This window comes from Eumetopias jubatus, unplaced genomic scaffold (genome assembly GCF_037043125.1).
Source record: "Eumetopias jubatus isolate StellerSeaLion01/CBP00866 unplaced genomic scaffold, mEumJub1_p1.0 scaffold_1, whole genome shotgun sequence".
Lineage (NCBI taxonomy): Eukaryota > Metazoa > Chordata > Mammalia > Carnivora > Otariidae > Eumetopias > Eumetopias jubatus.
Genome location: NW_028274807.1, coordinates 128,987,203 through 129,012,741, shown reverse-complemented (window position 1 = coordinate 129,012,741; position 25,539 = coordinate 128,987,203). Strand labels below are relative to the sequence as shown.

The following is a 25,539-nucleotide window of genomic DNA, read 5'->3' as shown; positions in this document are numbered from 1 at the left end:
TTAAAAAAATTTTAAAAAAAGAAGATATTTGCAAATGACGTATCTGATAAAAGGTTAGTATCCAGAATATATAAAGAACTTATACAACACCAAAAACATAAATAATACAATTAAAAACTGGGCAGAAGACATACAGATGGCCAAAGAACACATGAAAAGATGTTCAACATAACTCATCATCAGGGAAATGCAAATCAAAACTACTATGAGATATCACCTCATACCTGTCAGAATGCCTAAAGTCAAAAACACAAGCAGCAAGTGTTGGTGAAGAAGTGGAGAAAAAGGAACCCTCATACACTGTTGGTGGGAATATAAACTGGTGCAGCCACTGTGAAAAACAGTATGTAAGTTCCTCAAAAAAATTAAAAATTGGATTACCCTATGATCCAGAAATTGCACTACTGGGTATTTACCCAAAGAATGAAAACACTAATTCAAAAAGATATATACACCCCTATGTTTACTGCAGCACTATTTACAATAGCCAAAATATAGAAGTAGCCCAAGTGTCCACTGATAGATGAACAGATAAAGATGTGGTATATATACACAATGGACTATTACTCATTTCAAAGAATGAAATCTTGCCATTTGCAACAATATAGATGGATCTAAAGAGTACAATGCTAAGTGAAATAAGCCACTCAGAGAAAGACAAATCCCATCTGATTTCATTCATATGTGTAATTTAAAGAAACGAAATGAACAAAGAAAAAAAGGAGACAAACCAAAAAAACAGACTCTTAACTCCAGAGAACTGATGGTTACCAGAGGGAGGTGGGTGGGGGTGATAGATGAAATAGGTGAAGGGGATTAAAAGTACATTTGTCATGATGAACACTGAGTAACGTATAGAATTATTCAATCACTGTATTGTACACCTGAAACGAAGATAACACTGTATGTTTACTGGAATTAAAATTTTAACAAAATAAATAAAAATAAAGTGTGTCTCTTATACACAGCACATAGTCATATCACGTTTTTTCATACTTTCCACCAACTCTGCCTTTTGATTACATTTATACGATTACCAATAAGGTAAGACTTATGTTTGACATTTTGCTATTTGTTTTCTCTGGCTTGCACAGGTCTTGTTGTTATTGTTGTTGTATTCCTCCATCACTGCCTTCTTTTATGTTAAAAATGTATTTTCTAGTATACCATTTTAATTCCCTTGTTGTTTCTTATACTACATGTTTTTGAAAGGTTTTTTTTCCAGTGGTTCCCTGGGAAATATATTTGATATCTAAAGATGATCAAGTTAATACCAATTTCATTAATACACAAAAACTTTCTCCAATCTCTCTGTTCCTTCCTCCCTCTTCTGTACTATTATTGTCACACAAATTCTATATTTATATACTATAAGCCCATAAACACAGTTTTATAATTATTTCTTTATGTGGTCATCTTTTAAATAAGACAACAGGTAAAGAGAGTTATAAAAATAATTTGTACTGTCTTTTATATTTATTTATATATTTACCTTATCAATGTTCTTTATTTCTTCATGTGGATTCAAGTTACTGTTGCGTGTCCTCTTCTTTCAGCACAAAAAAACACCTTTAAGTATTCCATTTGGGGAAATCTCCTAGCAATAAATTCCATGTTTTTTAATGACCTTGGAATGTCTTAATTTCTCCTTTGTTTTTGAAGGACAATTTTGCTGGATATAGCATTATCAGTTGACAGTCTTTTTCTTTCAACATTTTGAATATGTCATCTGACTGACTTGCAGTCTCCATCATTTCTGATGGAATGTCAGCTGTGAATCTGACTGAGGATCCCTTGTATGAGGTAAGTCCCTTTTCTCTCACTGCTTTCAAGATTCTGTCTTTCAACAGTTTGCTTATCTTGTGTCTAGTATGGCTCTCTTTGATTTTCATCCTACTTGGAGTTCACTGAGTTTCTTAAATGTGCAGATTAATGTTTTCCACCAAATCTGGGGAGTTCTTAGCCACTGTTCCTTCAAATATTCTTTCTCCTCCTTTTTCTCCCTCTCCTCGCCTTCTGGGACTCCTACTATGTGTAGTTGGCACATTTAATGGTGTTTTACAGGCCTATGAAGCTCTGTCCATTTTTCTTTATTCTTTTTTAGTTTTTATACCTTTGGTTGGATGTCAACAGATATATCCTCAGCTGATTTTTTTCTCTTGCCAGCTGAAATCTGTTCAGCCTCTCTTGTGAATTTTTCATTTATTTCACTTATTTCATTATCTCAGTTATTTTATTTTTCAACTTCAGAATTTCTATTGATCACTTCTATCTACTTAGTGATAGTGTATTTGGTGAGACATTTTCTTAATTTACTTTAAATTCTTTAGACATGGTTTAATTCTTTGAAAGTATTTTTAATAGCTAATCTAAAGTCTTTGTCTAGTAAGTCCAATATCTGGGATTACTGAGGAATAGTTTCCACTCACTGACTGCTTTTTTTCCTGTATACAGACTATACTTTCCCGTTTCTTTTCCTGACCTGCAATTTTTTTGTTCAAAACTAGATATTCTACTGTAAATTTTGGAAATAATATTCCAAGGTTGTTGCTGTTTATTTAGTGACTCTCCCTGGATTAATTCTCTAAAGTCCATATTCTTTCTCATGCATAGCCACTAAAGTCTTTGTTCAGTTAACTTAGTGGTTGGCTAATGACTAGACAGACATTTCCTTACATGCCTTGAAATGATAAGTGTTCTAGCCTTTGTTGAGGTTCTCTGTGTTTGTGGCATACCTTCAACAAAGCAGTTTACAATTCTGCCTTATCTTTCATTTCCTGCTTGCACAGAGCCTCAAGGTCAGCCAGAGGCAAGAACTCAGGGTATTCTCAGTTCTTTCCTGGGCATGCACACAACCCTATACATGCATGTGGCCTTATAGATACCCATGAATATGTCTGAACTTTTCAAAGGCCCCTACAGACATATCATTCCCTAATGTAAGTTTTTTGTTAGCCTTCTTCAGCTACAACTGGTAATGCCACCTTAGGCTGCTGCAATGTTAAACAAACAGCACTGATAATTTCAACAAATGCCCTGTGGCCAGAGTTTTTCTCAAAGAACAGGATGAGTCAGATCAAATAAAGATAGACCCTGAGGAGGATGGAGCTTTCAGCAAACAGGCAGAAAGGTCAAATAGTGACAATTCTCTAGAAATGGGGCTTTCAGCCATTATGACCCCTCCAGTCACTACTAAGCTGCTGGTTTTCAGGGCTACCACAGTTATGGGACTGATTTTCAAAGTTACTGCACAGCGTGATAAAAGGTTGGGGGACTATCAGTTTTCAAAGCTACTGAACTGCTTGGTAAAAGGGGATAAAATTAGAGACACATGGCTCACTGTTCTAAGAATCAGTTGATTTTCCTGAATAACACTCTTCAGACTAATGCAGGACTTAGTTAATTTCTAGAGTTCTGAAAAAATTGATTTTTTTAAAGATTTTTTTATTTATTCATTCGAGACACAGAAATAGAGAGAGAGCATGAGCAGGGGGAGAGGCAGAGGGAGGGGGAGCAGGCTCCCCACTGAGCAGGGAGCCCTATGCAGGGCTTGATCCCAGGACCCTGGGATCATTACCTGAGCCGAAGGCAGACGCTTAACCCTCTGAGCCACCCAGGCACCCCTGAAAGGGTTGATTTTGACAGTATCTACCAGTGTTCTAATTTTATTAAAGAGGAGATTTTTAGAAATCCTTAGTCATTCCAAAAATAGAAACCCTATATGAGTTCTTAAACCTCCTTCTTAAACCTACTTTCTCACACAATGTATCAATATATTTTATATCAAAAAACTTATTCCCACAACATCAATTTTGTATTTGCACCAGGACTTATTATCCAATTTTACCTCTACTGCTGAACCTCTGGTTTGTTTCTAATTTTTTACTATTATAAAGGAAGCCAATCTGAACAGCCCTTAAAAACTAAATCTCTGAGTTCATTCTTAGTCATTTCCTTAAGATATGGACATCCTAAATGCTTGTATTGTCAAAAAGCCCTCCAAGGATGATGGCTGTATCAATTGCATTCCACCAAAGGGCACTGTGTGAGAATGCCCAATGGCCTTACTAGGTTTTCATGCTAGTTGGCTTTTTTATTACATTTGAGAGCTGCCTCTAAGTTCCTTTCTTAAAACTCTTTCTTCTATTGCAGTTTAATGTAACTCAAATGGCTTCTTCTTTCTCCTTTCCTGACCACGATCTTCCTGTCCCCAAAATTCAACTGGTAAAGATTAAGGTCTCAGGCATCCTCAGGCCTTTTATAGGCCTTTATGCTCCCTTTTCTTCAGAGTAGCCACACCACTCAAAAACTTCAAACTCCAACACTATCAGCAACTCTAAAATATGTAACACTGTGACTTTCTTGCACACCTCTCAAATTGTGTCAACTCTTCATTGAAACAAAACTCCACTGAGATGTTTTATCATCACATTCAAGAAGTACCAAATTCATCAACCTCCTCTAAAACTGAGAAGTTAAATGAGCCAAAAATAGGGTAACACAAGAAGCATATATGGAAAATATAATTTACCATGCTATAAAGGATTACGTTTTTAAAAACTTTATGTAAAAGTTTAGAAAAACAGCAATTTTTCACAGACTAGTCCCCAACAGACAAACCAAAAGTTTAACTCAAGAAAGAAGAAAATGGCAGAGCCAAGAGCTGGGTGGCCTAAATCACAATCATATTCAATGAGAAAGTCAGGACTGGGAACTGGGTGGTCAGCCAACATAACGCATAGGGGAAAAACTTCAGTAGTCAGAATATACTAGTAACATTTCCTAAGAAAATACTTTTTCTAAGTTTTGTTGCTCTTTCCCAGCCACCAACTGTTCCCCACTTGGATCTGGCGATAATAATGACCTGCTTCTCCCCTAATCCAGTTCATGAAGGCATATGATAAGGGTAACACATTCTGTTCCCTTCTCCTCTTCCCCACTGTGGAATGAAGCACCCCCAAGCCAAGGCCTACAGCACTCCACAAACAAGACAGCAGGTGTTTCAGAAAAGCGAAGAGAGAAGCTGCATCTGCAGGAAATCCAATCTTCTAATTATCATACAAACTTCCCAAAGACTATACAGTCAGCTGAATTGCCACATTTTCTGGGATACCACTGTCTGAAATGTGACACTGGGATACCACTCTCTAAAATATGACAATGGAATACAGAAGGCACGGCTCAGTAATAAAAATCATTTGGGAATTAACAAATGAGACTTTTTAATCAATGATTCCAGTTGTTTCTTGAGAGGTTTACACATGTCAACTGAACTTCCCCTCCTAATAAAAGGGACAATGAATTCAACTGATGATGATAACAACAAATAGCCATTTGAAAAATAATTACCAGAAGAAGTGTTTAAAATACTAATGAAAATGCTAACAATGGTGGGAAAAAAAAAAATCAAAAGAATGGTTGTAGGCAGGGAGAAGGCAGGGGTTTTCTGTGAAGGGGTATTAGGGGACATTCTTCTGGTGTGATGGCTACACTCTATATCTTGAGAGTGGTTTAAGTTGCCAAGTTTATGTTATGTATAGAATGGTTCACTTAAGATCTGTGTGTTTTATACCATATGAATTTCATGCCAAACAAAAAAATTATAAACACGTACCGATCTCTAGTTAATGATAAATAAGCTGAAGTGTTTAGGGGAAATGCACTAACGTCTGCAACTTATTGTGAAATATATTTTAAGAAGATGAACTGATAGGAGAATGGATAATTACATGACACAGCAAATACAGTAAAATTACAGAATCTGTGTGGCAAGTATATGAATGTTCACTGTGAAACTCTTTCAACTTTACTTATAGGTTTGGAATTTCATAATAAAATGTTGACAAAAAATTACTAAACAGAGCCAGGATTCTGTTACTGGTTTTGATTTATGTTCCAACCAATGCAAGCCAAGAAAGAATGAACATGAAAATAATTGGGCATAAAGTAAAAACATAGAGCTCTTTTAAAGAGTGAACAGCACAAAACTGTACCACCTTGTTAAGAGTAAACTTTCAACTTATTTTAGTTATCAAAGATATTTTGTTTGATGATTTTGTGGTTAGCTGTTTGATGATTTTGTGGTTAGCTGTAGTCACTGAACTGATAACGAGAAAAGCACCAGAGATTATCCACATCTTTTTTACACATGAAATTCAATTTTGATTTCGAGTGGCTTTCTATTCAGACCCAGACCAAACTTAGGCACAGAACAAATACGAATATGGTAGGACTAATGGGGATGGGGGAATGGGGAACTGGCACACAAACAGACTGCATATCAAGGAGGGACGTAACTATAAAAGTGTACAAATCTAAACCACACTCACCAAAACTACATCATGCACAAAGAGTCTTAGAGATTTCAAGTCAAAACTAGTCTCCATCGTGACCATAACAGTGGGGCAATGGTATAGTAAGTGTTTTCCTTACATAGCTAGTCATTCCATCATTTTTTACTTTTCTCTTGCTCATGCTCCACCTAACCCATTTAGCAAATCTTGTTGGCTCTACCATCAAAATATATCCAGAATCTGATCATTTCCCACTACCTCCACCTCTGCTTGAATTACCGTAAGAGCCTCTGACAGCTTCAGTATCCTCAATACAAGAGCCACAGTAATTCTATTAAAATTTAACTTAGATCATGTCTCCTCTGCTTGGAACCCTCCAAAGGCTCCCATCTCACTCAGAATAAAAGTCAAAGTCCTTTACAGTAGCCTACGAAGCCCTATGTAATCTGGCTCCTCTTACTCCTCCCTCTTGCTCACTCTGCTCCAGCCACACAGACGTTTTGGCTATTCTTCAAAAGATGCCAAACATATTTCTACCTCAGGGCCTTTGAAATCCCTCTTTCATCTGCCTAGAATGCTCTTCCCCAAGATATACATATGACTCTTTCCTTCACCTGTTTCAGGTCTTTCCTCAAATGGTATCTTTTCTGTGAGGCAGTCTCTAGTCAATTTATTTAACATTCTATCTACCCCAACCCCTACTCTATTCCGTATCCCTCTTTCCTGCTATATTTTTCTCCATAACATTTTTTACCATTTAACATACTATATGTTTTACTTATTTACACTGTTTATTGTTTGCTACCTCTCACAAGAAGGAAAGCTCCACAGAACAGGTATTTTTGTCCATTTATCATTGCTATATCCCTGGTTCTAAAATAGCACCTGTCAGAGTGAGCACTCAATAAACATTTGTTGATTGACTAAATGGATTCTGCTCCCAAGCATTATTACCTGGTAGTGGTGGTCTTCCCTTCCATCTTTTGACTGTTCCAGATTTTCACTGTGCCATCATTTGAACATGTTGCAAAAAGTGAATGTTCATCAGAGACTCTAATTCGATTCACAGCAGATTTGTGTTCATGAAGATGTGCAACTAGTAGCCCTTTGGGACGCCACCCTAAGGAAAAGCAAAGAGTAGGTCTTAAACTATAGTTTACAAATACAATATTCCTCTCACCTCCAGCTACAGTCATCAACAACCAGCATGAGAACAATCACAAGAATGTTTCTCTAAACAAAGAGTACCAATAGCTAGACAATACAGAGTGGTCTAGGGGCGCCTGGGTGGCTCAGTTGGTTAAGCGACTGCCTTCAACTCAGGTCATGATCCCAGGGCTCTGGGATCAAGCCCCGCATCAGGCTCCCTGCTTCTCCCTCTCCCACTCCCCCTGCTTGTGTTCCCTCTCACGCTGTCTCTCTCTATTAAATAAATAAAATCTTAAAAAAAAAAAATACAGAGTGGTCTATAAGACCATGACAGTTTACTATTATTTATTAAGACATCCAAGATAGCAATTAAGTGTTGATCAAAGAGCCTTAGAAGGACTGCGCTGGGGCCCTCCTCTAATGCCTAGTGCCCAACAGTCACTTACCACCTGGAAAAACCCTGACTACTTGCTCAACAGCCAGAGATAATGGCTACCCTAAACCTAGAAATTGGGTACTAGGGAGGCAACCTGGTTCTCAAAGTCTCAAAATCCCAGATCCACCATAATACAATGTGTGACCTTAGGGTACTTATTTAAACTACCTGAGCTTCAATTTCCTCAAATGTAAAATGAGGGAAATATTTCTTAACCCAAAGGGTGGATATGGATAAATGAGATGTATAAAGTGTCTAACATTGTCCCAGGTCCACAGTAAACACCGAAATGTTGATTTCTTCTCTACCTACAATCATTTATTGTGTGGTATCAACATGTTAATTAAATAGTATTATGAAATTATAGCCTCAGAATGCCCATGGATTTTCTAGTACTTTATGACATCTATACACTTGTTTTATTATGTATATTCTTTTTGTGTATGATTAATTTCCTCTAATAAATTATAGATTTGCTGAGGCCAGAGACCAGGTCTTATCCATTCTGAATCATTCACAGTACCTAGTATAGGTCTTACACATAACTGTCCTCAATGTTTGATGAGTCAACTTTTATATTAAGTGAAACATTTAATATTAATCAATTTTAAAATAAAAAACAAAAAGCTATGCTAAAGATGGTCCTGTATGGGGATTTGGAAGAGTGTCTAATTAAGTGATAACAATGTCATTTTAGGATAAAATTATTTCTTTTTATGAGAAAACAAAAATGAAACCAAGACTACTGCCAAACCCGGCAAACTCTAAGATAAAAAAAAACGTTTCCTCTTGGATTTCTCGCTCACATGTGTGGGAAGAACAGCTGAATGTGATTTTTAAGGAGGATATACTAGATTTGAAGGTGATCAAAAACACTTTGCCATGAAGTCTGAATAATCTGCCACGCTAGACTGAATATTTCCCTCCAGAGAAAATCAGTTTCACACAATCATTCAAGTGTGGAAAGAAAAAACTCAAACGTCCAACAGTCACTGCACATTTCTTGAACCTCAAAACTTGATACCTTTTTTGTGATTACTGAATAAAGAGTATAGCTCCACTTAAGTATAAAATGCTACTTATAAAGACAGATTCTATTCCAGGATATTATTTGACCTGAGATGCCACTTACCACTTAATAATACTTTTTAAATCTTTAAATCATTTATCTCTACCAGCTTTTTCCCCTGGAGTACACCATGGAAGCACATAGGAATTCATGTGATTTTAAATCTCTATACATAAGCATGCTATGCATTTCTTCTAAGTTAAATTTTTATTATTAAAATCTATATACAAAAACTCATTAAAAATGTTTTTAAAATCCATAATCTAATATCAAAAACTAGCTCCACCACATTTATACTGGGCAAGTCTGTTAACATAGCTGAGCCACATTTTCATCTGAAATATCTAAGTTTCTTTTAAATCTTCTCAAAATATAGCAGTGTTTCCACAAAATGTTAATGTTGATAATCACTGAGTGGTGGAATTATAAATGATTTTTTTCTTTTTTAAAAGTACCCATTACTGGGGTGCCTGGGTGGCTCAGTCAGTTAAGCGTCTGCCTTCGGTTCAGGTCACGATTCCAGGGTCCTGGGAATAGAGCCCCATGTCAGGCTGCCCGCTCAGCAGGGAGCCTGCCTCTCCCTCTCCCTCTGTCCTTCTCCCTGCTTGTTCTCTTTCTCAAATAAATAAATAAAACCTTTTAAAAAATAATAATAATAAAAGTACCCATTACTTTACAAATGCTTTACCGTTTTTTAAAGAAAATAAATAGATGTTAAACCCTTCGAATTAAAAGCTGGAGCTTATTCCAAGAAGACTGACAGTCTATGAAAAAGTGGCATGGCACTAAACAGGCAGGTAAAACTTAGCACTATAAATGGAGAAAATGGACCACAGACAGGCTGAAACACTAAGCAGCCTCAACAAGACACTGCAAGTTGCCCCCACAGCCAAGAAGATCCAAACTCCACAAATAATGACTTAAAATTTCTCACTTAATGCTTCTTCCTCTGGGCTTCCAAGTGATAGTTTTGTTGTTACTTCCTTAATTATCCTGCATTAGATTGCAGGCTTCAGCACCCAGGATAGAATACAACTACCTAGCAGTGGCATTTTACCAGGTGGTGGTGGTTTACTCTCCCATTCCGCATTTTCCATCATCTGCTTAGCTATCCTCTCAGCATTACACTGCTCCCTCTTCTGCTGGATGAGCTGCTGAAGTTCCGTTTTACAAGTTGTGATCCGAATCTGGTACGTAGACGGTAAAATTGTACTACTTAAAACCTGTATTGTTGGTTTTCTATTTTGGGCATTTGTCACTTCTGGAAGCTGGAAAACAGAATTGTAACTATTTATGTCATAAGCAAAGTATACTCAATGATAAAACTGTACCCATGTCCTTTCTGTCTGTTCATTATATCCGCTTTTCTTATTAATGTACCAATTTTTAAATCCATTTAAAAACAATGACATTTTTTCAGTAAAAACCTCACTAAAATAAAGACTAACCACAGGGACGCCTGGGTGGCTCAGTCAGTTAAGCATCTGCCTTCGGCTCAGGTCATGATCCCAGGTCCTGGGATCGAATCCCACATTGGGCTCCCTGCTCAGCAGGGAGTCTGCTTCTCCCTCTCCCTCTGCTGCTCCTCCTGCTTGTTCCCTCTCTCTCTAATAAATAAATAAATAAAATCTTTAAAAAAAAAAAGACTAACCACAAATATTACACTTCCAAGCCTCGACATTATTAAAAAAAAAAAAACTATCAGTACAGTAATAACATTAAACAAAAATCCTCATTAATTTAAGTGAAAAGAAATAGAATTCTATAAGTTCATTCAGTTAATATTTTTCATTTAAAATATGATTGGCTTAGGGAAGAGTTACCTTAAATTACAAATTTATTTCAAATGTATAAAAATCATCATAACATTTCTCACACATGGCAAACTACGGACTTTTCTTCCAGGAGTATTTTTGCTATTTTACAGATATGTCATATTAGAGGAAGAATAAAAGCAGATTTAAAAGGTTCACTATAACCTAATTATAATCACCGTTCATAATGATGTCTTCAACCCACAATTTTAGATCACTTTATTGGTGAGTACTCTAACACAAGACCTGTTTTGATGCTTTCAATAATCAGACTTCCCCTTGGCGATAAAATTAAAGATAAACCTGTTTTTAGGAAGAAACATGTCCTTAACAATAGAGAACAAACTGAGGGTTACTGGAGGGGAGGTGGACAGGGGATGGGCTAAATGGGTGATGAGCATTAAGAAGGGCACTTGTGTTGAGCACCGGGGGTTATATGTAAGGGATGAATCACTAAATTCTAGTCCTGAAAACAAAATTACACTATATGTTAACTAAGTAGAATTTAAATAAAAATTTGAAGAAAAAAAAAGAAACATATCCTCCCTAAAGGATAACTCACTATATTGATCTTTCCACTATGGTACACAGCCTTTAAACAACCCAAAACAGTAGAATGGTATTGAAAAGACAAAAGGAGGATTATTGCCTAGGTGATAGTACCTGTGGAGAAGTTGACAAAGGGACAGAAATGCCAGCTGAGGACTCAGAACGAGGTGGTTTCCCGGTCTGAATCACCTCCTGGTCACTTCCTTTAGGTAGGGCCTGTGGGATGTTCGGTGGTTCCAGTGACCCAAACATGCTTTTCCATTCCTCATTTACATTTGAGTCTTGTTTTACGTGTTTTCTAGCTATGAAAACAGATTCAGAATAGTCAGTCTAAAGGAAACCTCTAAAACCAATATACGCTTTTATTTATTTTTTTTGGTGGGGGAAGGACAGCAATGGGCTTCACATCCTATTTGTTCTTTATGATCTCCTATTTATATTTACACATCAACTCATTAACTCTCACTTTATCTCTGGGACAGATGGAACAGATGCACTTTCAATGGTATTAATAATTAGACCTAATTGCTTCATAGTTTCCCAAGGCTATCGCAATTTCAAATAACCATTTTATCTCAAGAACCAACAATAAAAACAACTTTTTCAAATGTCACTGGTCACACTGCTAAATATGACCTATTTCTAGTTATCAGTTATTTAGGAAACAAACAAAATGTAAAAATCAACTGCTATACACTTAGTTCTTGACTGTAAAGAGAAACCCTTTTTAAAAAATCTTTCTCCAATTATGAAAAGTACATTAAATAACACAAAGTTCTAGCATTACCAAAATATAATATGAATTGCCTCCATAACTTTTTAAACCTCACAGGCTATATAGTTTAATGATACACCGTATCATTTTTCAAAAATAAAATAGTACAAAGTGTTTCACAACCTGTTTTTCTCTTAACTAAATACAATGAATGTTTATTTAACTATCCCCCTATTAATGGACACTTCAATTATTTCTCTTTTTTAAACTGAGAACATTCTTTATACTTATTTCTTCACATGCCTGTCAGTATTTCTTGGGAATTTCCAGAATCGAAAATGGTGACTCAAAGAGTAAGGACATTGCTTTCTAAAAAGAGTTATGTTCAATTTATCTACCAACAGTGTATGAAAATGCCTATTTCCCTATACCCTTGCTAACAATAGGTATTATCAGCCTTTGCTAATCACTTGGCAGAAAATGGCATCTTATTGTTTTGCATTTATTTACCTTTTCAAACATACATTTCTATCAGTTAGAAGTTCAAATCCTTCGATATTTTTCTTTTGGGGTACTTGTGTTTTTCTTACAATCTGTATCAGTGTTTTACTTATTATCAATGTAACCACAGAATTAAGTTCCAAATACTTTATCCCAAGTTTGGCAGTTAGAGGTTTATTTTAAATATAATTCAGCTGCCCTTAAAATCTGGTACTAGAATAGAATGGTTTTTAAAGGCATGTACCTGGAAGTAAGTACATCTCAGAAAGGATTAAAGGAAGAACACACAAGATCTTAAAAACCTCATACAGTCAATGTCAATCAACATCCTTGTCACAATAGCTGACAGTTCTAAATCTTGAGATTTCAAATAATTAAGTCTTCTCTGGTGTCTACTCTTTTGTATTTCATTGTTAATAACAAGACTGTTCTTTTCAATTCACTGGGTATTACCTACTAAAACAAACTAGATAACTATCTCATTTTAACATATACTGCTGACCCTGGGTTTGTGTTTAAAGGATTGAAAAATAGGATTTCATCTTCAATATATATCTCTATAAAGGCAACATGATTTCATTATAAGAGCAGAGCTTTGGAGTCAAGCTTTGGTTTGAATCCAGAATTAAGCACACAGAGCCATGATTTGGACAGGTTATACAACCATTTAACTGTTAATTCAATTCTCCACTTTTCCTCCCCCAAATTTTCTTGCTACATAATGGAGCCACCCACAGTACTTGAATGTTCTATATTTGGAAAATGTGATTTTATTTTACTACTAATTAGCTACAACTAGCCTTATGAAGTAAATAATAATAACAAGCTAAACACAAACACACACACAAACACACACACACACACACACACAGTAAATATACTAACCTCGCTTATCATCAGGTTCCTGTTTGGTTTTAACAAGATCAACTTGTCTCCCAGTTATGCCTAATGCTGCTAAGTCAATTACACCTTTCTGACTACTATCATGGAAATGGCTCTGGTCTACTATATTGGCCTTTGCTTTGTTAGATTTCATCATGAAGTCTTTCAGTGCCAAGAGTTTGTCTTCCTCTTCCTCTGTCATTCCCTAAAACCAAATAAAAACATATGTTCTAGGTTATTTTCAAAAGCAATAATAGGCCTTGGAATGACTAACAACTGAATGGTCAAGCCATTACTGTGAAATCTTAAGAGTTAGAATGCTAAAATAAAACAAGCAATAAGATAAGAGAAAAAGAAAGTATCAATACAGAACAACATCTCACTATTCTGATCTCCCAGAACACCCTGTTATTGTGGCACTTTCTATTTTGTATCATAATTTATATCTTAACTTTCTTTCTAAATGGGAGCATTCAGTATAATTCATCTTCGAACTCTCCAAAGAACTTAATACAGTGCCTGGTATCTAGTATATCTTTTTTTTTTTTTAAGATTTTATTTATTTATTCATGAGAGAGGGGGAGAGAGAGAGAGAGAGAAGCAGAGGGAGAAGCAGGCTCCCAAGGAGCAGGGAGCCCGATGCGGGACTCGATCCCAGGACCCCGGGATCATGACCTGAGCCGAAGGCAGACGCTTAACCATCTGAGCCACCCAGGCGCCCTCTAGTATATCTTTAATATGTAACTCTGAATAAACAAACATTACTATCTAAAAAATTCTGGAAATACAATATTAAGTAAAAGAAAGTATACCTACTTCAACCTTGCTCCTAGAGGTGCTGAGAATATTAAATGAGACACTGTGAAGGTACTCTATGATACATAAAACATTCTACACACTTCAGAAATTGATACATGCTGGCTAAACTGCAAATGCAAGGAACACACCCTACGATAACAGTATAATTAAGGTCAGACTGCCTAAGTACAGTCAAACTCTATTACAGTCAAATTGTGTAACCTTGGGCAAGTTACCCAATTTCCCTAAATCTCTACTAATTTATCTAGAAAATGAGGATAATTATTAGCACCAGTCTTATAAGGCTATTTTGAAATTTTATTTTATTCTTATGGCTATTTTGAAAATTTAGTCAATTAATCTACCCAAGACACTTAGAACACTTGAAACTGACAGCCAATAAATACTAAATAATTAAAATAATTCCATGTGAAACAAATATTCTGGTAAAAGGAATAGTTCTGCATTTTTTTCTAAACTTTCAAACCATCCACAGAATCCTCTAGAATGATTTTATTATGCCAATGGAAAGAAAATTAATAAAATGGCAATTCTCGAGGCCTTAATCCAGATTCTACTGGAGTTTAAAATAATATTCACAACCCACGGTCATAATAGGACACAAACCCCAGAAAGTTAGAAAGCTAGGAAACAATAAAATAAAATTGTATTAAAGTACAATAATCACAGAAAGATCCTTGACGAATTTTTTCCAATATTGGCCTGAAATTCATTTATTTTTACTTATCCTCCTAAAATTTGCTAATGTAGACAATTTCACAGCTGTAGTAAGAGTTCTATTCTTTTTGTTATACAACATTTTAGTTCGTAAGAGAGAGGTCTCTATTTTAGTCCACACAAAGAGGGTCATCCTAAGAACCAGAAAAAGGATGAAGTATTAACATATGCCGTAACATGGAGCAACCCTGAAAACAGTTTGCTATGTGAGAGAAACCAGACACAAAAATGCCACATATTGTACAGTTCTATTAATAGGAAATATCCAAAATAGGCAAATTCCTAGAAACAGAAAGTAGATTTAGTGATTGCCAGGGGCTGGAAGGAGAAGTAAATGGGGAATAACTGCTAATGGGCTTGGGGTTTCCTTCCAAGATGATGAAAATGTGAATTATTTTGTATGTGAATTATCTCAATAAAAAACAGTAGAAGTGCACCATGGGGGGATTCTGTATTAACAGTAATACAATCATACTAAGACTTCCCAGACTCCCATATGACACATACCTAAATCAGAAATTGCAAACTGACATTACTAGGAGCAATCGTCCTTAAACAGGAAGGATTTAGGTGAACTGTTAAGAATTAGGAGTAATTTCAAGACAAGATTATAAGTCAGGATTTTTCCTTTAGTATATGGTATATATACCTAAAGGATACTGCAAGAAAGGAAAATTGAAGAACAAATCATTCATGAACCTAAATGCAAAAATACAGTATCAGGAAACAAAATTCAGACTATATAAAAATTTTATAAAATATTTATATTACTCTACATTACTTATGTTATATGTTTACATTTATTAAAGTATTTTTATAATAAAAATCTATTTAACACATTAAAAATAGAAAATTGGAACAGACCAACTACTAGAAATAAAACTGAATCAGTAATCAAAACACTCACAACAAACAAAAGCCCAGGACCAGATGGCTTCACAGGTAAATTCTACCAAACATTTAAAGAAGAGTTAATACCTATTCTTCTCAAACTATTCCAAAAACTAGAATAGGAAGGGAAATGTCCAAATTGATTCTATGGGGATGATACCAAAACCAGACAAAGATACCACAAAAAGAGATAACTACAGACCAAAATTTCTGATGAACATACGTATAAAAATCCTCAACAAAATATTATCAAACTGAATTTGACAATACATTTAAAAAAAAAAATCATTCACCATGATCAAATGAGATTTATTCCAGAGGATGCAATGGTGGTTCAATATTTGCAAATCAATATAATACATTAACAAAATGAAGGATAAAAATTATATGATCATCTCAAGAGATGCAGAGAAAGCATTTGATAAAATACAACACCCACTCATGATAAAAAACTATCAACAAAATATTTTAACTGGAACATACCTCAACATAATAAAGGCCTTATATGAAAAACACACAGCTAAACATCACACTCAATAGTGAAAAACTGAAAGCTTTTCCGCTAAAATCAGGTAAAAGACAAGGATGTCCACTCACACCACTTTTATTCTACACAGTAATGGAGGTCTGAACTACAGCAACTGGACATGAAAAAGAAATAAAAGGCATCTGAACTGGTAAGGAATTAAGAAAACTATTACTATTTGCAGATAACATGTTACTATACAGAGAAAGCCCTAAAGACTTTCAGTACTGCTAATGAACTCAGTTAAGTTGCAGATACAAATTTTTTTTTTTAGATTTTATTTATTTATTTGACAGAGAGATAGCGACAGCAGGAACACAAGCAGGCGGAATGGGAGAGGGAGAAGCAGGCTTCCCGCTGAGCAGGGAGCCCGATGCAGGGCTCGATCCCAGGACCCTGGGATCGTGAACCGAGCCGAAGGCAGACGCTTCACGACTGAGCCACCCAGGCGCCCCCAGGATACAAAATTAATACACAGAAATAAATTGCATTTCTATACACTAATAACAGAGCAGCAGAAAAAGAAATTAAGAAAACAATTCCATTTAAAATTGTACCAAAAGGCCTGAAATGTAAATGGGCTAAATGTCCCAATCAAAAGACACGAGTATCTAATTAGATAAAAAAGCAAGACCCACTGATATGCTCTCTGCAAGAGACTCATTTTAGGCCCAAAGACACTTCCAGATTGAAAGTGAGGGGATGGAAAATCATTTAATATGCTAACAGACATCAAAAGAAAGCTGGGGTGGCAATCCTTATATCAGACAGATTAGATTTTAAACCAAAGATTGTAATAAGAGATGAGGAAGGACACTATACCATAATTAAAGGGTCTATTCAACAAGAAGATCAAATCTAACAATTTTAAATATTTATGCCAACATGGGAGCAGCCAATTATATAAGCAATTAATAACAAAATCAAAGAAACACATCGACAGCAACACAATAATAGTAGGGGACTTGAACACCTCCCTCACTGAAATGGACAGATCATCTAAGCAAAAGATCAACAAGGAAATAAGGGCTGTAAATGACACACTGGACCAGATGGACTTCACAGATATATTCAAAACATTCCATCCCAAAGCATCAAAATACACATTCTTCTCAAGTGCACATGAAAAATTCTCCAGAATAGATCACATACTGGGTCACAAATCAGGTCTCAACCGGTACCAAATTACTGGGATCATTCCCTGCATATTTTCGGACCACAATTCTTTGAAACTAGAACTCAATCACAAGAGGAAAGATGGAAAGAACTAAATACATGAAAGCTAAAGAGCATCCTACTAAAGAATGAATGGGTCAACCAGGAAATTAAAGAAGAATTAAAAAATTTCATGGAAACAAAATGAAAGCACAACTGTTCAAAATCTTTGGGATGCAGCAAAGGTGGTCCTAAGAGGAAAGTATATAGCAATACAAGCTTTTCTCAAGAAACAAGAAAGGTCTCAAATACACAACCCAACCCTACCCCTAAAGGAGCTGGAGAAAGAACAGCAAATAAAGCCTAAATCCAGCAGGAGAAAAGAAATAATAAAGATTAGAGCAGAAATTAATAAAACAGAAACCAAAAGAATAGTAGAACAAATCAACAACACTAGGAGCTTGTTTTTTGAAAGAATAAATAAGATTGAAAAACCCCTGGCCAGACTTATCAAAAAGAAAAGAGAAAGAACTCAAATAAAATCATGAATGAAAGAGGAGAGATCACAACCAACACCAAAGAAATACAAACATTTATAAGAACATATTATGAGCAACTATATGTCAGCAAATTACACAATCTGGAAGAAACGGATGTATTCCTAGAGACATATAAACTACCAAAACTGAGCCAGGAAGAAATAGAAAGCCTGAACAGACCCATAACCAGCAAGAAAAATGAAGCAGTAATCAAAAATCTCCCAACAAACAAGAGCCCAGGGCCAGATGGCTTCCCAGGGGAATTCTACCAAACATTTAAAGAAGATTTAATACCTATTCTTCTGAAACTGCTCCAAAAAATAGAAGTGGAAGGAAAACTTCCAAACTCATTTTATGAGGCCAGCATTACCTTGATCCCAAAACTGGACAAAGATCCCACCAAAAAGGAGAATTACAGACCAATATCCCTGATGAACATGGATACAAAAATTCTCACCAAAATACTATCCAGTAGTACGTTACAAGGATTATTCACCATGGCCAAGTGGGATTTATTCCTGAGCTGCAATCCACAAATCAAATAATGTGATACACTACATTAGTAAAAGAAAGAACAAGAACCATACCGTACTCTCAGTAGATGCAGAAAAAGCATTTGACAAAGCACAGCATCCTTTCCTGATTAAAACTCTTCAGAGTGTAGGGATAGAGGGTACATACCTCAATATCATAAAAGCCATCCATGAAAAACCCACAGCAAATACCATTCTCAATGGGGAAAAACTGAGAGCTTTTCCCCTAAGGTCAGGAACATGGCAGGGATGTCCACTATAACCACTGCTATTCAACATAGTACTAGAAGTCCTAGCCTCAGCAATCAGACAACAAAAAGAAATAAAAGGCATCCGAATCAGCAAAGAAGAAGTCAAACTCTCACTCTTTGCAGATGATGTGAAACTTTATGTGGAAAACCCAAAGGACTCTACCCCAAAACTGCTAGAACTCATACAGGAATTCAGTAAAGTGGCAGGATATAAAATCAATGCACAGAAATCAGTTGCATCTCTATACAACAACAACGAGACAGAAGAAAGAGAAATTAAGGAGTCGATCTCATTTACAATCGTACCCAAAACCGTAAGATACCTAGGAATAAATTTAACCAAAGAGGCAAAAAATCTGTACTCAGAAAACTATAGAACACTCATGAAAGAAATTGAGGAAGACACAAAGAAATGGAAAAACGTTCCATGCTCATGGACTGGAAAAACAAATATTGTGAAAATGTCTATGCTACCGAGAGGAATTTGTATGGAACCAGAAAAGACCCTGAATAGCCAGAGGAATGTTGGAAAAGAAAAGAAAAGCTAGTGGCATCACAATTCTGGACTTCAAGCTCTATTACAAAGCTGTAATCATCAAGACAGTATGGCACTGGCACAAAAACAGACACATAGATCAATGAAACAGAATAGAGAACTCAGAAATGGACCCTCAACTCTATGGTCAACTAATCTTCAACAAGGCAGGAAAGAATGTCCAATGGAAAAAAGTCTCTTCAACAAATGGTGTTGGGAAAACTGGACAGCCACAGGCAGAAGAATGAAACTGGACCATTTCCGTACACCACACAGAAAAATAGACTCAAAATGGACGAAAGACCTATTTAGGTAAGACAGGTAAGACAGGAATCCATCAAAATCCTTGAGGAGAACACAGGCAGCAACCTCTTCGACCTCATCTGCAGCAACTTCTTCCTAGACACATCGCCAAAGGCAAGAGAAGCTACGGCAAAAAAGAACTATTGGGACTTCATCAAGATAAAAAGCTTTTGCACAGCAAAGGAAACAGTCAACAAAACTGAAAGACAACTGACAGAATGGGAGAAGATATTTGCAAATGACATATCAGATAAAAGGCTAGTATCCAAAATCTATAAAGAACTTATCAAACTCAACACCCAAGGAACATATAATCCACTCAAGAAATGGGCAGAAGACATGAACAGACATTTCTACAAAGAAGACATCCAAATGGCCAACAGACATATGAAAAAGTGATCAACTTTTTCGGCATCAGGGAAATACAAATCAAAACCACAATGAGATACTACCTCACACCAGTCAGAATGGCTAAAATTAACAAGTCAGGAAATGACAGATGCTGGCGAGGATGCAAAGAAAGGGGAACCCTCCTACACTGTTGGTGGGAATGCAAGCTGGTGCAGCCACTCCAGAAAACCGTATGGAGGTTCCTCAAAAAAAAGTTGAAAATAGAGCTACCCTAATACCCAGCAACTGCGCTACTGGGTATTTACCCCAAAGATACAAATGTAGTGATCTGAAAGGGCACCTGCACCCCAGTTTATAGCAGCAATGTCTGCAACAGCCAAACTATAGAAAGAGGCTAGATGTCCATCAACAGATGAATGGATAAAGAAGATGTGGTGTGTGTGTACACACACACACACACACACACACACACACAATGAAATATTATGCAGCCATCAAAAAAATGATATCTTGCCATTTTCAATGATGTGGATAGAACCAGAGGGTCTTGTGCTATGCAAAATAAGTCAATTAAAGAAAAACAATTATCATATGATCTCACTGATATGTGGAATTTGAGAAACAAGGCAGAGGATCATAGGGGAAGAGAGTAAAAAAATGAAACAAGATGAAACCAGAGAGGGAGACAAACCATAAGAGACTCTTCATCTCAGGAAACAAAATGAGAGTTGCTGGAGTGAAGGGGGTGGGAGGGATGGGGGTGGCTGGGTGATGCACACTGGGAAGGGTATGTGTTGTGGTGAGCGCTGTGTATTGTGTAAGACTGATGAATCACAAACCTGTACCCATGAAACAAGTAATACATTATATGTTAATAAAAAAAAGAATAAAAATAAACAAATAAATAAGTAAGTAAAAAGGAATAAAATGCCTAGGTATAAACTTAACCAAGGAGGTGAACAACCTATACTCTGAAAACTAAACAACATCAATGAAAGAAATTGAAGAAGACAACACAAATGAGAAGATATTCTATGCTCATGAATTGGAAGAATTAATATTGTTAAAATGTCCATACTACCCAAAGCAATCTACAGCAATCTGTATTCAATGCAATCCCTATCACAATACCAACATTTTTCACAGAACTAGAACAAATAATATTAAAATTTGTATGGAATCTGAACTGAAACTAACACTGTATGTTAACTATACTAGATTTAAAAATTTTAAAAAGAAAAAAAAAGCAAGACTTAAAAGGATCAAAGTGATTCCAAGTAACTTAACTGTACAACACAACAATCTGACACTATATAAAGGAATTCAGCACTCTAATAACATAAAATTCACAATCAACAGAGAAAGAAACTGGGTGGCTGAGGATCAGGGATTGTAGGAAAACTTACATTTTATTATAGATCTTCCAACACCTTTTCAATTTTATATCTTGTGTCTATACTACCAAATAAAAATCATTAAAAAATTAAAAATTTGAAGTATTTGTCATTTTTTAAAGGAGTGAAACCAGAATATTCTTATTCTGTATTAGCGCATGATCAAATGGATACAAACAAAACAGAGAGCTCTTGTAGATGTTCTACAAGATTCTAAAATAGCCCCGCCATGTATCACCTCCAGATGGTAAGTTCTATTGAAAATCTGGAGTTCAAGCAGATTCTAACTTCATAAGTTCCAAAAGTGTACTTTAAAAATCTATTAACCAGAACCCTGAACATATTTTCCCATAGAGACAATGCTAGGCTGGTCTAGAAAAGCCTATTTCACCCATGATGTATCTCAAGTGCAGTCCTATACAAAAGAGCACTGTAAAACCCCAATTAAAAAATATTTTGTAGGAGTATTCAGAATTCCCATTTGCAGAGGCTAAAAGCATCCTTCCCTCTATATCCCTGACATTAGGAACAGGGATTCAATTCCTACCTCCAAAGTCTCCCCTGACTCCAAGCCTCTTTCAGTAATCCCAAGAAACTCAGGTTAGTGCAGGGACCAAAATGAAGTGAAGGCAGACAAAAAGCATGCAAGGGGCTGGAGGAGATGAACTGCACAGGGACTCCTCCTAAGCCCATAAAAAACTTAGGTAAGCCTCTCAGCCTTCGTTCCCTATCCTTTATTTTGAGGCAAGATGGCATGGTGAACAGGACACCTGGGTGGCTCAGTCAGTTAAGTTTCTGCCTTCAGCTCAGGTCATGATCCTGGGGTCCTAGGATGGAGTCCCGCATCGGGCTCCCTGCTCATGACTGACAAGTATTCTCTTAATCAAAATGTCCTACAGACTTAAAGACAGTCATTAAAGTTATCTCTCATTTGCTTTCTGGCTCATGGAGCATTTATTCAGAAATCATATTCTTTATTTCTAACCATTTTCATTTCTATCTTGACTTCTTTAAGTTCCATATATGGGAACTTAAAGTTCCCACTGTCCTTAAAACAGGACAGTGAATCTAGATTTACTATTTCTAAAGAGGCCTTACTAATTCCAAGTATAATAAAAAGATTACTTCCTAGTTCTAACAAGATTTGTTAATTGATCCAAATTCATAGGCTTTTAATATACAGTAGTACCTGGTTTATTCAATCTAAGATGCATTATAAATCCCAGTTATATCAGCTGTTTGCATAAAGTGAGAACTCTCTAAATTTGGACTGAAATAAACCACGATCTTTCTGTCCTGCATCTGTGCTCTGCAATGTTTCTTCTAATTGAATTTTTTTCTTCTTCTTGGTTTGTTTTTTTTTTTTTTGGTGAAGTATGGAACTGAATCAAGAATATTACTCAAATTTAAGGTTATATCTACTCTCTCCCTTATTTATATAGGCAATAATCACAAAACAAACTTAATAGGTCTACCATCATTCCTTATTTAGCTCAAACCAATGCCTTATCATCATCCTAGTATCTCCTAGATTCCAAGGTAAATGTATACGATATCTGCCAGGTTTATTTACTCATTTGTTGTGATGCAACCTAATCAACCAAAAATATTTTTAATAACTAAATGGATGCTTAAACGTTTTTATGAAATTTTTGTTTAAATGTAAGATTTCAGGGGTGCCTGGGTGGCTCAGTCGTTAAGCGGCTGCCTTCAGCTCAGGTCATGATCCCAGGATCCTGGGATCAGTTTCCCTGCTCTGTGGGAAGCCTGCTTCTCCCTCTCCCACTCCCCCTGCTTGTGTTTCCCCTCTCGCTGTGTCTCTCTCTGTCAAATAAATAAATAAAATCTTGGGGGGAAAAAATAAATAAATAAATGTAAGATTTCAGAAAGGTGATACAACCTGTGAGAGCAATTTCTTCAGAAGCTGTGCTATGGCAGGATCCTCCGGTGGAGGGCAGTCAGGAAGAGAACCATTTCGTTTCTTCTGGCGCATGTGAAGATGTCTGAACAAGCTAGTAATATCTTTAGACCTCAAAGCATAATCAAATATAGAACGACTTACTGGCTCTTTTAAAACACTGAGTAGAACAAGTTTCCTTTCAATCTATATTAGGAAAATAAAAAGAATTAGCCAAAGATACAACATATAGTACAGTTATATTCATATTCAGTAAATACAAACTGTGCAAAATTAATATAGGTATTTATTTTCTAAAAAATGGGCGAAATCAACATTTGCAATTTTTGCTTAGAAGAAAAAAGAATACTAGTGACCTTTAAGAGCTAAGGTTTTTCTTTACATAGTTAGCATGTGAGTACACATATGTGTATTCCATACTGGAAGAATAATAGTATATACCCAGGCTGGAAAAATCTAGAAAATGACAGAGACTTTTTCTGGATGCCAAAATGTCAGATGACCTCCTAGATCAAAAGTACCTGTGGCTCACAGGTCTAACAGCCAGCAGGTACTGACCGAGAAGAGATGCTCAACAGTCACAGGGCTGCCCAGCAATCATCACATTTCCCAGTAGCTTCAACCCCTCCTAAAAAACATTACTCTCTCCACAGAGTTCATGAAATCCTTCCTTTTATTATCCCCAAGAACACCCTCCCTGTCAATGGCTATATAATAAAAAGGATGAGCATACTAACCACAACCAAGATCATTTTCTTTAGACATATTTAACTACCTGATAAGCTGGCCAGTGGAAACTAGCATAAAAGGGTATCTTTTGTCTAATTCAAACTGTAGAAAGGCAGATTTATAAAACATATGGATAATTAGCCTCTCAACTCCCAATCCTAGCCTTTCAAAAAATAAAGCAATGAAAAAAGAAAAAAGAAAAAAAATATGAGCCCCATATTGGGTACTGAGATACTACTAAAATATATATATATATCTCCTGAGAAATACATAAATATTCCCGAGAAAACAAAGAGTGGTGTAGATTTCTAAAAACCACCTAATGTCAGATTTTTTTTAATGTTAGATTTACTACAGTAAACTACCATTAAGTTACTACAATTTTTATTTCCCCAGGGATACTTTCTCCACGTTGTGTTATAAAAGAGTTTAATAAACAAACTTCTAAAATGAGTAAGTAGCCAAAAGTATTGAGAATCCCTAGACCAGATTTCAAAAAAATTTATTAAACTTCAAAAGAAACTGGGGTGCCTGGGTGCCTCAGTCAGTTAAGCAACTGCCTTCAGCTCAGGTCATGATCCCAGGGTCCTGGGATCGATTCCCGCATTGGGCTCCCTGCTCAGTGAGGAGCCTGCTTCTCCCTCTGCCTGCCACTCCCCCTGCTTGTGTGTTCTGTCAGATGAATAAATAAAATCTTTAAGAAAAATAAAAATATAAAAAAAATTTTAACGTAAAAGAAATAGAAAAGGCTGGGGCGCTGCCTGGCTGGCTCAGATGGAAGAGCATGCAACTCTTGATCTCGGGGTTGTGAGTTTGAGCCCCATGTTGGGTACTGAGATACTACTAAAATAAATAAGCTTTTTAAAAATATTAATTAAGAGCGCCTGGGTGGCTCAGTCGTTAAGCGTCTGCCTTCAGCTCAGATCATGATCCCAGGGTCCTGGGATGGAGCCCCGCATCGGGCTCCCTGCTCAGCGGGAAGCCTGCTTCTCCCTCTCCTGCTCCCCCTGCTTGTATTCCCTCTCTTGCTGTGTCTCTCTCTGTTAAAAAATATATTATAAAAAATAAATAAAAATAAAATTAAAAATAATTAAAAAGACATTTTCTAGTAATATTATCCATCTTTCATATATATGTATATATATAAATTGCTAAGATAAAAATTAATAATTCTATAAACTATGAAACAAAGAATGATGATCCCCAAAAAAGGATGAATCTCTGGGGAAAAGGATGGAAGGCACAGCCAAAGCCTTCTCATTTCCAGAATATATCCAAGGTCATTTTCTCCAACCAAGGGAAAGGTACATTGGAATATAAAAGTAGCAGAAGCTAGAAGCATGTGAATTTGCAAAAGGGAAATAGAGTTTTAGTAAAAAAAAAAAAAAAAGAAAGAAAGAAAAGAAAAAAAATTTCAGAGTATTTTAACAGCCAGAATCATCTCTCAACAGTTCACTCAATTTAGATTAT

The 25,539-nt window shown here is 36.1% G+C and overlaps 1 protein-coding gene across 5 annotated transcripts in view; it reads right to left on the bottom strand.

The window, feature by feature from the left end:
- Positions 1-25,539, bottom strand: part of PIK3R4 (phosphoinositide-3-kinase regulatory subunit 4) — a 90,655-nt gene that overhangs the window by 25,152 nt on the left and 39,964 nt on the right. For all 5 annotated transcript variants that reach the window (XM_028099172.1, XM_028099171.1, XM_028099174.1 and 2 more), the window contains exons 9-13: positions 23,323-23,526; positions 13,412-13,613; positions 11,425-11,612; positions 10,005-10,215; positions 7,248-7,413 (exon numbers count right to left, since the gene is read on the bottom strand). In XM_028099172.1, coding sequence (XP_027954973.1) covers positions 7,248-7,413; positions 10,005-10,215; positions 11,425-11,612; positions 13,412-13,613; positions 23,323-23,526 — 971 coding nt within the window. The remainder of the gene's footprint in view (positions 1-7,247; positions 7,414-10,004; positions 10,216-11,424; positions 11,613-13,411; positions 13,614-23,322; positions 23,527-25,539) is intronic.